At 40.8% G+C, this 17046-nt stretch overlaps 1 protein-coding gene across 1 annotated transcript; it reads right to left on the bottom strand.

Moving 5' to 3' along the window:
• Positions 1-2933: 2933 nt before the first annotated feature.
• On the bottom strand, positions 2934-6461 carry LOC104401389 (visinin-like protein 1). The gene is made up of 3 exons (XM_010011632.1): positions 6429-6461; positions 4922-5137; positions 2934-3975 (listed from the first exon to the last, which is right to left on the bottom strand). Exons 1-3 carry the CDS (start codon positions 6459-6461, stop codon positions 3778-3780), a joined length of 447 nt encoding a protein of 148 aa, XP_010009934.1. The 3' UTR covers positions 2934-3777.
• Between the last annotated feature and the right edge of the window lie 10585 nt (positions 6462-17046).

Raw genomic sequence — 17046 nt, 5'->3', positions numbered from 1 at the left:
TGGGGAAATAATAGAGTAACTTTTCTATGGCGTCGTAGGCCTGTGTTTTGTTGGGTGTCCCCACCTCATATAGTTGGGACTGTAATAGAGCAGTTAAATTAAACTTGCTTTATTTAAGTAATACAAGCATTTTGGGGGGATTAGAGGGAGAAAGAACCACCAGATTTTTCAAATTGCCCCAAATTAACCTTTTTTTTCTTCTCCTTTCTCCAGGAACTTGAATTTGTTGGGAGCTCTTCAAAACCAATCACTTTTTAGAGTTTAGCCATCAGAAATACCTTTTGATTTTTGACATTATGGGGATACAAAAACCACTGAGACTATTGAGAAAACAGTTCTGCACTTTCTACAGTTATTTCCTAAACAGCAGTTCCTCAATAAAACCTCACTGCAGTGTAATTTTTAACTTGACTTTGTAGCCGATTTTGTTTTCAGCTGCTGCACGGTATTCTGTGGTCTTTAACGCTTTTTAGTTTTTTCACAAGCATGTATTAAAGCTGTATGTCTGGATGTGAGCTAGATAAGAATGGGAGGAAATACCCCAGCCAAAACCAGCCTAGCTGAGAAAGCTAACTGCAGTTCCAGTATGTTCAAACTGTAGGAATTAATTCTAGTGACCTTTCAAAAGCTTCAGATGTTTACTTCTGAAAGCTGAAGGTCGAGAGTCTCATCACAGCCTTGAGGAGGTTACTGAAAAAACAAGGTCAGGCTTTTTGTGGAGGTGTGTGGCAGAAGAAGCACAGGCAGCAGTCATAAATTCAAGTGGGGAGGGAGGTTCTGGCTGGATAAACCAGGGGTAGGGATTGTTCCTGGTGAAGACATGTCATCCTGGTATACTGTAGAATCCATCGTTGGAGGCTTTTGGGATCTAAATTGACTGCTGCATCTCCTTCAGGCAGGGAGCTGGATGGAAGACCTTTGGAGGTCCCTACCAAACTCAAAAATTCCATAATCATGTGATTTGATGGAATATTTATTAAAGATACTTACAACTTTAGGATTATGTGAAAACACTTGGTGGGGGGGAGGTGCGCTGATGTAGGGACACGTCAGCATACAACGTGCGTATTTGGCAAAACTTGTCTGGAACACAAGCCCGGATTGTTTGTACTGGGAGTCCTCGATCACATTACATGATCATGAGCCACGTGTTTAGTTTGGCTCAATTTTATGATGAAACTGGAACATGTTTCAGACCCTTTTACAAAATGAAATGATAGAATGGTATAGCATTATTTCTTCCTGATATTTTTCAGCATCCAAAAAATAAAGCAAGAGTGCAGGGGAGAGAAAAGTATTTATCTTCATTAGGATGTTTATAATGAGTTATGTGGAGAAGAGGTTAAGGAAAATTAATTACTGCATTATTTCTGAGCTCACACTTCAGCTTTCTCCCATGTTTTCTACAGACTTACTTGAAATATTGAAGCAGTTGGCAACAATTTCTGGTCTTTGGTTCAATGCAATAAATTGTATTTAATCTACCACTGTACTTGATGAAAATATGTGCCTGACTCTGTAATTATAAGCAACTGTTTTCATGGCAGAGGATTAGTTCTGAATAAATGATTACTGAAGCGCTTGCTTGGATGAACTTATTTTTGCAGTGATCCTGATATGGTCTCAGAACTATCTTATTCTTGGTACCTTAAATACAGATTTTACTATACCAGCTACCTAGAGGGAGGATCGCAGTGCTGATGTTTGAGTTGTTGGCCATTTTGGATTAATGCTTTGCTTAGTGCTGCATTAAAGTAAATGGAGCTTGTCCAGTTACATTAATTCAAGGTACAGGGAAATACAGAATGAGTTACTGCTGCTCTAATAAGAATATGTAAAGTGGAGAGGCATAAATTCCCAGGAATATTCAACATCTTCTCTACAACTACTAATTTACTTTTAAGTGGAAACAATGGGCATATCATTCTCAGAAGTACGTAATGTTTTCAGACTGTGGGGTTTTTTTAAGTTACAGTACCACTCTCCCATTTGCTAAGGCTATTACCTGTGTAGTCTAAGTGAAATTCTGGTACTAAAAAATGTAGTTGAAATTTCTGTCTTTTGTTGTTTGTTTGGAATATGAAGAAACTTAAATATGGATGACTGTGGTTACGGCAACAAGTGATTCTGTGTGTGTCCCGTGCCCCCTGCCCCCCATGTGTATTAGCAAAATGTCTAAAATGTTTTTTGTTAGGGTTTTTCCCCTCAATTTTAAGATGAGCTTCACTTTAAAAGTTTGAAAATACAGAGAATGATTTGGTTTGTGTCATATTTATTGTTTAGCTATTAAGAGTACCATCTTGTTTGTTCATAAGGTAAAGGAGAAATACCAAACATGCAATTGTAAGATGTTCACTCTCTATTGCTTTGTTGTAATCCTGTAAGCAGCTAGGAAGTGTGGTGTAGAAAAGATGTTTATCTGCAGCTTGCTAGTTCTTGGTGCTTTCCCCGGGTTGTGCAGAACCTGGACTTGCGACAGTATAAACTTGATTGATGTACATGGAATTGAGAAGGAAAGTGGTTCCTCTATCACTTCACATCATCATACTTTATGGTGAATTTACCAGTAGTGATTTTTAACATGTCTGTTTATATGAAACCAAGGGTAGGTTAGTGTCACATGGTAAGAGGAAATACACTTACTTAAGGGGAAAAACATTAGCAGACCAAGTTTAGGTCCAAGCAAATAAACTGTATTTGACTTCCAGCTGGCTCAAAAAGCTGCGTAAGCACAGGCCTGGTAGGTGGACTGTTAAATCTTAGCAGTAGCATCTTAAAAGGATAAACAGCTGCTCGGATGGTAAACACAAGAAGTGCAACTGTTGGTTTCTTAAACTATGACTTTCCAGGTGAGTGAGTGCAAAAAGGCTTTCTTCATGCTTTCAGATTGAAATATGTACTTCCCAGTAGTACAGTGACAGAGAATTAAAGATTGAATTTTTTTTGTCTCTTGCCAGGCTAAAGGCGTGAAATAAGAATTAGGGGAAAAGGTCAAATGTTATAAATTTATTTTGGGACATATATATTGCAACCTCTGTGGAAGCTTTTGAAAATTCAGGCAAAGATCAATACACTTCCAATAAAACCTTTAAACTTGCAATAAAACAATATTTTAAACATTATATATATATTTATATATATATTTTAATTAAAGGGATCATTTTAGCAGGATTTTTTTTTTTCTTTTTTTTTTTTTTTTATATTGCATTCCTCTGACATAGCTCTTTCCAGATTGAAGGGATGCAAATGAGGTAAGAATTAAGGCAAACCTAAAAGGCATGCAAATGAAGTACATTTATATCCACTGACAATACAAGCACATGTGTGGATCAGACTTAAGAGCTGAGGAACTCTTCCCCTCTGTCTGTCCAGTACTACTTTACAGCAGAATGGTGACATGATTTATAATAAACAGTTAACATTACCGTGGGAATTCAGTGTCACTAACATTACTCAGTCTAGGAGACACAGAGCTAGCATCAGTAAAACATGACAATAAATAATATAATTCACCGCAGCACAGGACTGCTGCACAGGCTTCAGAGGAATAGGGCTGTTATGAAATGACATTGCACACATCACGTTGTGGCAGTTTATTTTTATAATATATACTTTTAAAATTCTTTAGCAAATGACATTCTCATGCACACAAGTGTTTCAAACACAAGAAGCAAGTCCATTTATAGGTAGTCCAAGCAAATTTTTGTGTGTGGAAATAGCTGCAAACTGAATGGAACATTAAACTTCTGTGCAGTCTATGACGCATTGTACACAAGCTCATTTTTGAATGTCACACTGCAGGAGTAATACAATGGAAGGATCACTCTTTGCAGCTTCTTTGAATTCATCCAGTGTGATCTGGTCATCTTTGTTCTTATCCATCTTACTGAAGATCTTGTCTACCCGTTGCTCAGGCGTCAGACCATCCTCATTCATTTTCATCATGATCACAGTGCCCACCATTTTGTAGATGGCCTTTGGAAAGAAACCAAATGGAAAATTCAACATACAAATTAACCTGATTTCTTGATGTGATCAAATTCTGGAAAGAGACTCCACCAATAACAGGACTGTCAGTTTCCCTAAAGAATTAAAGGATTTTTTTTTTCTTTTTTTATTAGAATCCAGCATCCATATATTTAAAACAAGGAAGAAGGTGTTTTACTTTCTTTACATGTAGAATTATTTCGGTGGTTACCTTTTGCATCTTGGAACGAATTTCTGTGGCTTTCTGTTTCACAGTGCAGAATTGTTGTAACCTGTTCTCTGGATCAACTGTTTATTTGGCTTGTAGTCACTACATTGAAATGTTTCACAGGAATTCTGAATAATCAGTGTTAGAAATTAGCGCCCTTTAAGAGCTTTCTATGTGTTCACATGAGCAAAATCTGGTATTAACTACTGTGGTGAGTAGCGGGCAGATGACAAGGGCGGTAAACTTCATCCTTCCTATTACATGCTGTGGGCATCTTAACGCCCATCTGTGAGACCTCGCTTAAAATAGAGTGTTGTTTTCCCTGTAAATTTTCGTAATCATCTACAGTTAATCTCCAGTAAGGTTTCAGCTACTTGAGCTACAAACCAGTAATTTCATGGATGGTAAGTGATTTTGAGATGGGCTTTGTAAATCCTTTGCTGTGCTGTTTGTATGGTTAATCTGTTCATCAGAGAAAAAAAGAATTACCTCTGAGTATTTAAAAGCTTATATGTGCTCTCTGCAATGCTCAAAGATTACATCTATTAAAATCTCAGTCTGCTTGCACCACTGAGGCATGAGTCAGTGTAGAACGAATGTATCTAATGTATGCTTTTAAAGATAGGTACAGCTATTTGTGTGCTTAAAATCTGAAGGGTATGGGAACAATCATCAATTTCTATTAATGTTCAGTCATGTTATTTTGAAGTGTCACATGGATCTCACCTCTATAATTTCCAGCATTTCCACTCTTGTAATTTTACCATCACCATCCAAGTCGTACATGTTGAAGGCCCAGTTTAGCTTTTGCTCAAAACTGCCCCGTGAGGTGATGGACAGTGCACAAATGAACTCTCTGAAGTCGATGGTCCCATCTCCGTTCTTATCAAAGGTTCGGAAGGCGTGCTGGGCAAACTTGGAAGCGTCTCCATATGGAAAGAACTGCAAAATAAAACAATGACTAGAACTGTGGGCAACACAGGGGAACAAGTTCTGTACCTGCGTGCAAAACACTGAAGTGAGGCGTTCATGGAGAGTTGCTTTGTGTGAAATGGAAGCTACACAATATAAGCTTCTGTAACAGTTACAGTGGAATGGTTGCTCAAAAGTTTTCTCTACAGAAATCTCTCAGCTTACAACAAACAATATTACAAATATATTTAACGCTAATTTAAATTAACAAGATGAACATTAGTTCATTGGGTGCAAACGGGAGATTGTATGCAATATTCTCTGACTATGAAATACAGCGACCAAGGTGCATTTTAGCAGTATTTTTTCTGCCCTTGACATGCTGTAACCAAGCAGATGTGTTGGCTTGTTGCTATAGAACTTCATTTATTTAAAAAGAAGAATCCAACATCCAGGAACGTATGTTCTGCCAACCGACATTAATACAAGTACATAAGAGGAGAACTGAGATTCAGTTAAACAAACATAGCAATGCTTTTCATGTTTAATATTGATTATCAGTGACTGACTGTAGCTTAACAAAGTATTTTACATGACCATAACATGTAGGTTTTCAGGTGATATTTCTCCCCTCAGGAAACGTACAATTTAAGACATGTGAGACAGTAGTTGTTCTTTCTGTGGCCCAGACTCAAGAAAACATACCTCTTAAGAACAGAAGTTTCAAACTGGCGCTGAAGTCCCACTGCACTGCAGGGACTGTACGTAAGTAATGTTTGTTTCTATATTCCCAGCACAATTTTGTGGAGGTTTTCATGCTCTAGAATACAAACCTGCATCACTCCCACTCTGGGAGCCATCTCATTTTGTGCTTTTTGAGATTCCAATTCTTAGTAAGCATTGCATTTAATAATGTAAGTTTGGAGGAAAGTTCAACAGCAGCTGAGGAAGTGGGTCTGCAATTTACAGTTTTCCATTTCCCCATCCAGAGCTTTCACTGCAGCCTGGTGGTTGCTGTGGTCTGCTGTGAAAGCTCTTCAACAACACACTCAAATTTCATGGGGGATCTTGGGAATCTCACAGCATATACAGAAATGGGCACTACTAACTGTCTGAGTAAACACAGATGCAGAGCATGGCAAGCCTTTGCTGCTTTTCCTTTGAGGAGTCCAAGTGACCATTTGGATACCGTGTCTTGCCCTGAAAATGCAAAACTTCATGCGTGGCCAGCTGCTTGCACTATGTGGCCATGTGCGTCATGTCAGGAGTCACTGCTGCGTTGCCAAAGGGGCCCTAACCTGGAAGTTTTCTTTAAACTTACTGTTTTCTCTGATACCAATTTTTCAGCCACCATTCTGGATAACCTTTGCATTGCTGAGGAGGTATGATGCAATCACTTCTCTGGCTTTTCTGTGGCATTACAGTCATTGTAAGATCTTCCTCCCACCCGCAAAAGAGAGAGGAGGGTTAAATTTTGCCCACCTCCATCCATTCAGAATATTGTCGTGTTGTAAATTAACCCTTAAGGGATGCAAATAGCAGTATTATGCCAGAAAAGGTCTTCAATGTCCATCTTGATTCCCAAGTATCTTTTCAGGAAGATATTTGAACATGGCGTGGAGGCATGTAGAGTGTACCCATTCCAGTGGTGGTGTGTCCAGGTTAGCATCGCTGTTAAAGTTGTGATTTTCTCAGTTGACTTTGTGTGGGTCAGAGTCCACCCGCAGCTTCCATGACCCTTCTCCGACAGCTGAAAGAAGCACTTGATATTTCCTGCACCTGAAAATGTAACTTATCAGCCTGTGCTCAACCCAGCCCCTGTTTCTGTTCTGATAACCCAAAGTGATGGAGCCCTAAATACCTCAAGGTACCGCTCCAGCTCTTTCTGTTCTTTCTGATTTTTCACCTTTACATTTTTTTTGTGTGGTAAGCGTGACTGGACTCGTAAACACACACAAAGACATACGGATTCTCTGATACAGTTCAGGCCTCTGATGCAGCCACCAGACCTTGATGAATTGCTCTTCTGGTGCAAACCTCAACCTCTTGTCAAAGCCTCTGTGGGAGGCCTTAGCAAAGTGTAAAAGCACAGACTTTAACTACTTTAAGACAAGTCTGAGCCAAGTGGCAGTGGGAGACAGGGATCTCTGGAAGACAAACACTCATATTTGGCAGGGGGAATATAAGGAGGGGGGATGGCACTCTGGCATGAGCTCAGTGAATGCCTCAGAATTAAGTAAAGAAACGCAATAAGGATTTTCAGAGGCTACAGCCACTGTGCTTTCAGCCTTCCCTTCCAAACCCTTGTCCAGGTGATCAACCTACATATGAGAGCAATTAGTTCCCTTCTGCTGCAATGGTATCACTGAAAACTGCACTCTACACACCAGCATTGTCTCCTGCTTTTGCCTTTTCATCCAAAAATCAAGACAAACTATACCTGCCAGTCAGTTCCAAGGGTGACCAAACACTGATCATTCCTTTGTTTCTGCTTCTCTAGTCTCACCTCTTGCTGGACTGTGCCTTTCCTGACCAGTTAGATGAACATGCTGGCATCTGAAGAAAGTGTTATCTCTAGGGACAACCATCAACTGGGAAAGGAAAAAGGAAGAGAAAAAGAATATCCCTTATTCTGCTTCTGTACTGTGGAGAAGAAGATTGTCATTTAGATTCTTAGCTCCTAGAGTGTTTTTGGACACCCTTCTGGTATATGGGGGCTTTTCAAGGGTCCTGGAATATAAATATCTAGTGAACAGCACCTACAAATTGTACATAACTTAAGCCTTGGGGAAACTGATCAAATATGTAGGAATATTTATCTGCTTGGCTGCACATGCTTTAGCATCTTTGAAGTGATGATGTTCACAGACAACTCTGTGAGCAGCTCTACTCAGATCACCTTTCGGAGCGAGTCACTGAAAAAGCATAAAGCATATACCAAAGCATATGGCTCAAGTTCAGCATATGGGTAAAAACCAAAAGCACTGTATTTCTCCAAATTCCCCAGTGATGGGGCAGGTCAAAAAAAGAAGGATCTCACCCTCCCTGGAAGGGTGGGGTGGAACGAAGCTAAAGACTGTCCCAAGTGGTGCTTTTGTTTACATGTTTTTGTTATCATGTTTTGAGATGCATTTCTATCAGAAGGGGAATTCTGCTATAAAATGCAGAAAACCATAGTCAGTGTACAAAGAGCTGTACACGCTGCCTGTGCATGCCCAGGTGACAGCTCAGGCACTGATCTAAGGTTTGAGATTGCAGCACTGAGGCGGGAGCTGGAGCGCAGAACGGGATGCGGGTGAGCAGGAGGTGGTACAGCACCTCTGTATCCTATTTAAAAATCTACTTGAGCTCAGGTAATTCTCACAACTCTCACTTCATCTGCATCTTAATTGCTATGATACTGAGCAGAATGTACATTATTAGCAGGATGGGCCAATGCAAACTATCCAATTACTACAGGGGGTTTTGAATGGAGCCTATGATCATGCTAAATCTGAAAGCCTTTCCTTGCCACTGTCTAGTTCTGTCAAAGGTTTTCCCTGAGTTACTATGCATTGTATGAGATCTTTAAGGAACTGAAACACATCCAAACGTTCTTACTCAAGTCCAGACCCCCAAGTTCCTCTAGGCAACCAAGGCAAAATCCACACAGGGACACAGGCAATGAAGGGCTCTGCACAATCGCCTCCATAGTCAGGTCTTCCATCATTCAAAGGTGTGCAGATGTTTTGGCTGTGGATTTCCAAGGCCTTTCTCACACAAATCTTCTCTCCAGACTTTGGAGAACCTGTTCCCAGAGGCAATTAAGCACACCTTGCTCTGCTGAAGTCCTTCTGTGGTTCCTATCCCCAGCTACCCTTTAAATTAAAAGCATTTAGATGCATTTAGATAACCGCTGAGGATTTCAGCCTCAAGAGCTTTCTGAGGCGGAAGTTTACTGAAGAGACATTACAGGCAATGAATGAGCACCCAAGAATTTGGCTCCACAGAAGCAGAAGTAATTTCAGCAGCTCTGCATGCTTCCATTAACAATTTAATTGAAAGTTAAGGGATTTGTATCCCAGAGATACAGATGTTCTGTCTTGTTCCCAGCTCTCAGCCACAGAGTAGCAGCACATCAGCACAGAAAGACGCATCATACGCCTTTGAAAGATCTAGGCTGTCTTGTCCATATGCACTGGAAATTAAGTGAGGGTTACAATCATTTCTTTACTGAAATTCCAGGGTATGGAATCGGATGATGTTTCTGCACTGCACTAGAGGTGGGATGCTGTAACAGATCCAGATATCACATTCAAAACTATGCTTCCAGTGGCGTCTCTCTTCTCAGCCTTCTCCTTATCCTCTGCTTCTCCCCCCTCTGCATTATCCCTCCATTACACAGAGAAATCCCAGGATAGGTCTAAAAGCTCTTGCAATAACTCACCCCCAGCTACAACACTGGTGCCACAGATCTCCACATAAGCTAAAGCAAGTGCTGCACTAATGAGACTGGTGGGGATCCCCAATCTCTGCTTCACCACACGTACAGCCAGAGGAAAATGGGCAGGTTGGTTGGTTCTTGTTGGTTAATGACGCATGTAAAACTGCCTGGAATAGCAGCAGGGTTTTGTGGAGTATGTTTCAAAGCTGAGAGCCTTGCCCAACCACATCTTGTGTGTATTACCAGGCTGGTTAGCTTAAAAATGCCTTTTCATAAGTTATTTTTACTTTGCAGATGAAGCTGGAAAGAGCAAGCACAGCCCTAACAAACTCTGTTCACGGCTGGTATTATACAAATAAATGGATAAAAATGGTACTACTGTGTCAGAGTGCATACCTTTTGAAGTCCAAGCTCAGCGTATTAATCCAATGTAACAGCAAGATTATCAAAGGAGACGATGATATTTAACCTGTCAATGTGCAGGACTGATGCTGATGGAATATGCAGTGAAGCAACTGCATAGATGTATTTTTTTCTGTTGCATGTTAATGTAACTACACTGCTCCAGAAGGCAGATTCATTTTGTGTTCCTCCTACAGATGCATCTACTGGGAGCAAAACATTATCAGTCTTCCCTCTTCTCCCACTCAGCCTTTGAGGGGTTATTATCTCTTTCCAGCTCATCATACACATACCAAAGCACTCACACCCCAAACATGTCAGTCCCTGCTCAGTATCTGGGAGAAGGGCCATTTTCTGGCTCAACTATAGCCCTTTTATTGTGCTTTATACTGACAAAAGGTCCACTGGGCTGACCCTCTGGCAAAACGCAGAACCAGAGCATGCAATGGCACAAGCCAGTACTGCAGGTGTGCACGGCTCTTACCAGCCAGATGCCTCCAGAAGAATCAAATTCTCTCAAGTCAGCCAAAAAAAAAGAGTCGGATTATGTTTTGCTGAGTGTCAGGGAAGAGGTTACTCCATAGGATTACAATGGATTGATATACACAAATCTGGGCTTCGGGGCTGACAGGATACAGACCTGAACTTTCAACACTGGCAAAATTCATTGCTGCAAAGCAGAAACCAGCATGATACTTTCTGCAGCAAGGTGAATAAAAAAAGGACACCAGGGATAAAGCACCAGTTGCAGAACAGGGATGTTACAGGAACATGAGAAAAAAACCCAAACAAATTTACAGACTGTCCCAGAGCTAATCTTCACAGTAAAAGCCCTCGAGTCTTTTGTCCTCACAGATGCCAAGTCTGGTATAGGTGCAATCTTAAGGACACCTGCAGTGCAAGGTAGAAATAGCCCACATAGGAAAACTGCCTCCAGCTTGCTGGAGGGTCCCATGGCAGCAGGCACCATCCACAGCCATGGGTCTGTAGGTTTCAGCAGCAGCTGAGCCATAGGGCTGAGCCTCTAGAAAGGATAATCTCAAGCACCACCAAAGACCAGCGTCTCAATGGCTATTTAGATCCAGGCCTCAGTTTTCCATGTGTAAATCTGTGAGATGTCCCCAGCTCAGAAGTGTGATGCAAGGGTAAATACAACAGAGAATTGTGACTATTTCAAATACTGCTGCAGTGGGAGTCATACAAGCAGCAAGGACTGAGGAGAACTGCCAAGCCTCATGGATGTTTACTGCTTATGTCTCTGCTTAGTACCTTTCACGCTGTGAACATGTATGTATGCACAGACACATGGGGAGGCTTATAAGCAGCTGTTAGTTCTTCACGTAAAGAAGAAACACTTAGAAGACCCAAGAAATGTAATTTTCCCTCTTCACAGGGAAAACTCACAACTTGCACAGGCTGAAGTGGGATCAGAGAAGAATCTGTTTCTTACCCAGACCTCCAAGGACTGTGACTAGCTCTTACATTATAGAGGACTAAGTCACCTGATCTTGCAGATGCTTTTAGCCGCTGCAGAAATGCTCATTTCAGGGATATGGAGAAGAAATGCTTGAGAATTTAGGAGGTGACTTTGAATTACAAATACCAGTTCCCTGCTATTGTGTGAGGCACAGGTTAAGAGACCAGAGAATAAGCACACACCATCAGCTATGATAAAGCAAGATCCACAGTAAAAAAAAACATCATATGCCAAGAGGTTGGAGGAAGATGGATGGGAAAAGAGAAGCCAGGCTGCTGCTTCTCAAGCATCCATCTGGCAGGGTCTACCTCTAAAAAAACTTTCAACATGAGAAGTTAATCTCTATATTCACATTTGTGGGGAACTAGTCATTAACTAGCAGGAAATGAATCGATTTTCAATCTCAGCTTTTCTCTGATTAGATTTAGACAATAAGACATTTAATTGAGCTGTTGCAGTGCTATAGGTCAATACACCAGCAGATCAGTTATTACTGAGTGCTAACAAAAAAAATCTTCAGAGGACTGTCAAAACAATTAGTATTGCCAGTGCTTAACACCATGACTACTGCTGATTAGATGTTATTTCCCTTTGATCTTCCTTAACTGAGCAGCAGCACTGGAACTCTACTTATTTTAAGTTTGGCACAGTCTTCCACTACCCCAAGGTCAGCGATAGCACAGGGCTATGACAATGTCAGGATCCTGCTGTACTGTAGCTATGTCCCAGCCTAATTACAATATCCTTTTTCTTGACACCATGTTATCTCTTTAGGAATCTAGGAACATACCAGACGGAGAATACACTGATCTGGGACATTCCTTCTCCCCCTCTTCCTCTTTCCCCCCGCCCCAGTACTGATCACCCGACTCCTTTTCATCTCTGAAAAAGGCTTTATTTTCCCAGTGAGTTTTGGCTCCAAATGTTCAGAGCATTAACCTGAACGCTGCGCCTGCTGTGCTGTGAAGTCCTTAGTGCAAATTTCACAAAAGAACAGGACTGTAGAAGCATCAGGAAGTGCTATTTCCAGCCAGAAAGGGATTTGAAACACAAGTCACTGAAGTCTGAGACAACCATCTTATGAATATACAGATGGAGCTGCAGAAAAAATGCTCGTGCCTGAAATATCTGACTGTCTCATATACTTATGTAATATGTCCTCCTAAAATTGCTATACATATGGAGTTGTTGTAGTCCAGTACTGCAGAAAGGAAACTGCAGAAAGAGAAGGAAAATGGCTGTAGCTGGGAGTGTGAGAGAACTGAGGATTTGAATCTCAAGATCTCAGTGAGTGCTAAACTACACAATCCCTTTTCTTGCTATTGAGTGCAAAACCTGCTAATTCAGGAATTACCAACAACTAGCTTTAACTTCTGGCAAGAACTATCAATTCCCTTACAAGCACGGCTCACTGACCTGGGAACTGGTGGACTCAGGTATCTTTTCCAGTTCATAAACCTGTGGTCACAAAGCAGTCCACAAACCTTTCCATACAAGGAAGGAAACTACAACCTGAAGCCTAGAAAGACCAAAGAGGTAGAAAAAGAGGAAAGTTGCATGGTACCACAGGCACCGTGAGAGAAAAGTGAAGTGCTGACTGAGTGTCCAAGGAGAGAAAACGGGAAGGGCTGACTGCCCCCAAAATTGGTGTCCCCTGCTGCTCCCTGCCATCACAGGCTAGAGAAGGGAACCGCAGCCAGCACTTCCAGGCAGCTTGGTCCCAGTAGGAACACATGTAACAGGATACATAACCAGACGACAGCCATAGTCCCCAGGTCAGTCAGTGTGCAGTGCTGTGCACTTCAACCCTCTGTGCCCAGCCAACCACAGGCAATGGGCAAGGAGTGGTTATTTTTCGTGTTGTACCCAAAACCTAAGGGCCAGGCAGAATTAATGACACAGGGTACCTGGGAACCCAGCTGTGTAATTCCTGACATCTCTGCTTGGAGAACACACAACATCTGTCCCTGAACTCCAGTGGTCTTGTCACACAAACAGGTGTCTGATTGGAGTTGGTAACAGAAGAATAAGGTTTCCATGCAGGACAAAACGGGGAAGAGTTAAGGGAATGCAAAGGACCCCAAAGTTAGAGGTGAGAGGCAGGAAGGATGGTAGCAGTAGCAGCAATAGTTAACCTAACAGATAAGTGGCAGATGGGCAATGACTTGGTATCATCCTTTCTCCCTTGGCATATCCTGTTGACTTTTATTTTCAGTACTGAGTTTGAAAGCAATTCAACTACTCACAGAGGAACTGTGCTAAAATGAAGTTTCTAATAATCTGGAATCGGAAATGGGCCCACGTGTAACTGCTGCAAAGCCTCTCAAGCTCTTCTTTTGCAAAGAAGCTATGAGCAGACAGGTTTTCAGGTATCCTTCTGAAACTTGCAGCCCTACTTAGAAGATCCATCCCTCTGTAACCCTCCCAATTCTGCTCTTATGGAGAATAAATAATAAAAAAGGAGTCTTTTAACACAGCGCAGTTTTAAGATTCCAGCTTTGCAAGATAATGTATTTTCTTCCATATATACACTTTCTCTTATAACATAAACTCTTTTAAAAGGTCAATGCCAACACCTATAAGCCCAATAGTATATAAAAACTTTGAAATCAGCATTCTGGTGCGAAGGATCATGCATCTGTATCTATAGATGTGGGCTAAATTAGTTCTTGCTTAGAAAAAATGTCTTGGAGGACAACACTCTTGAGCTCACTGACATTTACAAAATCCCCAGTTTTATTTATGTGAACTGTTGTGCACATTTGTAGTTCCATGTGAATAGCAGTATTATTATTGTTGTTATTGACAGTCATGATATCTAGGAGTTGTGATTGAGCAGCATTTAGATAAAACTTAAAGTTCAACTTACAAGAGAAAAAAAGAGGAAAGAGGTAAAGTCAGTGCAAGGAGCCTGGAAGACTTTTCTTTGTGACTTGATTCCAGTGGATTTTCCCAACCATGGGAAAGGAAAAAGGAATGACACAACCCATTGTGTCACCTTCTGGGAATTAAGATGTATGGGCAGGTCTAGAATAAACCGCAGGTATTCAAAGACAGCTCTCAGTAACACCGTCTCCTCGTCATTAGCTCCACAGATCAACTCCCCTAAGGGGAAGGGATCTTGAACAAAGACTTTCCAAGAATGAATGCAAGGATGTGAAGGAGCATTACATTCTTGTTCCTTGTCTAAAATGGTTCAAGAAGGGAAAATCCTCATCGTACACAAATCATTTTTTCCCCATCAGTTATGTTCTTTGCTATTTGTAGATAGAGATGTAGAAAAGCTCCCTGTGGGCCATACAGATCACTGCTTTCATAGATATGCCATCTCCTTGGATATGCTGTTGCTATGCTAGTACTGACTGTGCTCATGAGCCAGTGCAGACAAAATGTGGATATTGATACTAGTGATCATCAGCACTAGATGGTTCCCATAGGTGTCTCCTTTTTAGGCAACTGGCCACCTGAAGAAGACAGTATCATCCCACAGAGTAGTGCTTCTCCTCTGTTTCATCCCTCCTACTCCAATCAGCTCTTGGGGGATGCAGACTTGTATGAGATTATCTTAAGTAAACAAGATGCTTGGAGGGGGAAAATTACCTGCAGATTCTGTCCCCTCAATACTATAACTTTGCATTATCACTTTCCAGTGGTTTTGTGTGGTTTTATTCAGTCTTCCAGATACCAGACACGATCTCAAATGCTCATTTTAGAGAAATCTGTAAACCTATTAGTGAAAAATTGGAGCATGCTGCTTTTTGATTTAAAGCATTGCAAGTGAGAGGCAGGTTTGCCTTCTCTCCTGCATTTGTCTGCTGAAGTGACTTAAAGCCCTCAGCACATGGTACCTTTGAATTTCAGCTCCTTTTTGCCATGAGAAAACCACCACTGCAGCTAAAAACTATAATGGGTAGAACAGCCTCTTCTGTTACAGATAAATCAACTGGCTAAGAGCTTACCTGCCACTTTGTTCCTTTAAGATCTTATAATCATTCATGTACTTAGTCTATGAACGACTTAACACTAGAATGCAATAAAACCATACAAAGGGCTAGTATGAAATGAATTCTAAAATCTGCAGAGAACAAGTTACCTTTAATTAAAAATGATTTTTATCTAAAAAGGTGAACAAAGCTATACTAACAAAAGATGCATGCTTAAAAGAAAGCTACCATCCATGCGATTCTTCCAACGCCAAGCTATCTCATTGCATGCACTGTTTGACACCATTATAACAACTGAACTTTCAGTAACTCGATTAGGAGTCAGCTGAAAAGAAGACAATAAAAAGCACTCCTCGCTGCTTTATTTATCCCACAAGTTCAGTGCAGCTATACATTCTACTTTGGATTAAGTCACCCTCTGTGAACCAGACCAACTGAAGATACCATTACCACTTTAGCTGGACTTAAAATTCTGAGTGTGACCAATGCAAAACCGATGTCTTCATTGTAGTAGAGAACGCGATTTCATTTCAAAATCAGATCTATTTGAATTCTTCTCCCCAGCTACAAAAAAATCTCCAAAAACCTGAAAGCCCAATTAAATCCACCTGCAAGGTGCAAAGTACAAGATCTATTTAAAGACAAAGCAAAGCATAACTACAGGGATGTATCAAAATCAGTGTTTCCCATTAATAAACATTACCTCAAAAATATGCTCCAAAATGCAGACTGATGCAATCCCAACTGCCCAGCAATATAATTATGGTAACTGGTTCACACTAGGGAACAACTGTTGCTTTTCCACAGTGAGTAATTAATATGAGTAATAGATTTGTCTTTTTCCCCAAAGTATTCTGGTAAACATGTTAAATAAATCACGTTGTAGGCTTTCATGAATACACAACAACAGCTACTCAGTCCTTAGCAAGCACACAGTGATACAACAACAACAATAATAATAATAATAGTAATAATGACAAAAAAAGAGTTCAGTACTGGGGTGAGAATTCAAAGGAGGATGCACGCTTTCAGATGAGTTTGCTCTCGTATCTTCTGAGAGCAGCAGATTGCATCCTTTCTAATATTCCCTTACCCCAGAGTCAATAAAGATGAATAAAAAACCCTATAGACATTAATGGTTGAACAATAAACTATATAATCATGACCAAACTATTATGCTACCAACTGCTTTCCAGAAGGATGCGGGTTTATGCTTGCCAAGAATGAGCCTCCCAGGAACACTGTTCTTGGTGATGCCAGTTCCCACATGTCCTTTCAAAGTTTAAAGGTGGGAGTTATAGCCCAGTTCCTGACATGCCCAAGTTCTTTCCTATCTCCTCTATGAGTTGACTGCATATAATACTCTTTACAGACAAGTTCTTTCTAGTGGAACAGTAATGCCATATATTTCACACTTACTTGATAGACTTACTTTTCATACCAGATGTAACTGAAGATGAAAAATAATGACCTCAATTTGTTCTCCTATTGCATTCCTTTTGCGCACTCCTGGTGTAAGGGGTCTTTTCTTGATGGTCAAAGGATTTCCAAGCCTCTAAACACTTCATAAATCATGCGTGAGAGATATTCAATGCACAACTGCTCTAAAGGCAGCTGTCTCTAGAATGCAACTAGCTTCACAGAAACCCAATATATTATAAATTTTATGTTAGATATAGTTATATATTATATA

Source organism: Nestor notabilis, unplaced genomic scaffold, assembly GCF_000696875.1.
Source record: "Nestor notabilis isolate BGI_N333 unplaced genomic scaffold, ASM69687v1 scaffold14653, whole genome shotgun sequence".
In the NCBI taxonomy this organism is placed as follows: domain Eukaryota; kingdom Metazoa; phylum Chordata; class Aves; order Psittaciformes; family Psittacidae; genus Nestor; species Nestor notabilis.
The sequence above is the reverse complement of the archived record's forward strand: the minus strand, read 5'-3'. Positions and strand labels throughout refer to the sequence as shown.

Bases quoted from the DNA above. Each gene is read 5' to 3' on its own strand.
- LOC104401389 (XM_010011632.1), bottom strand. From the start codon at position 6,461: ATGGTGGCTGAAAAATTGGTATCAGAGAAAACA. The intron at 5,138-6,428 runs GTAAGTTTAAAG...TTTATTTTGCAG, and splicing joins AATTGGTATCAGAGAAAACA to TTCTTTCCATATGGAGACGC. The intron at 3,976-4,921 runs GTGAGATCCATG...TTCTTTCCAAAG, and splicing joins AAATGCTGGAAATTATAGAG to GCCATCTACAAAATGGTGGG.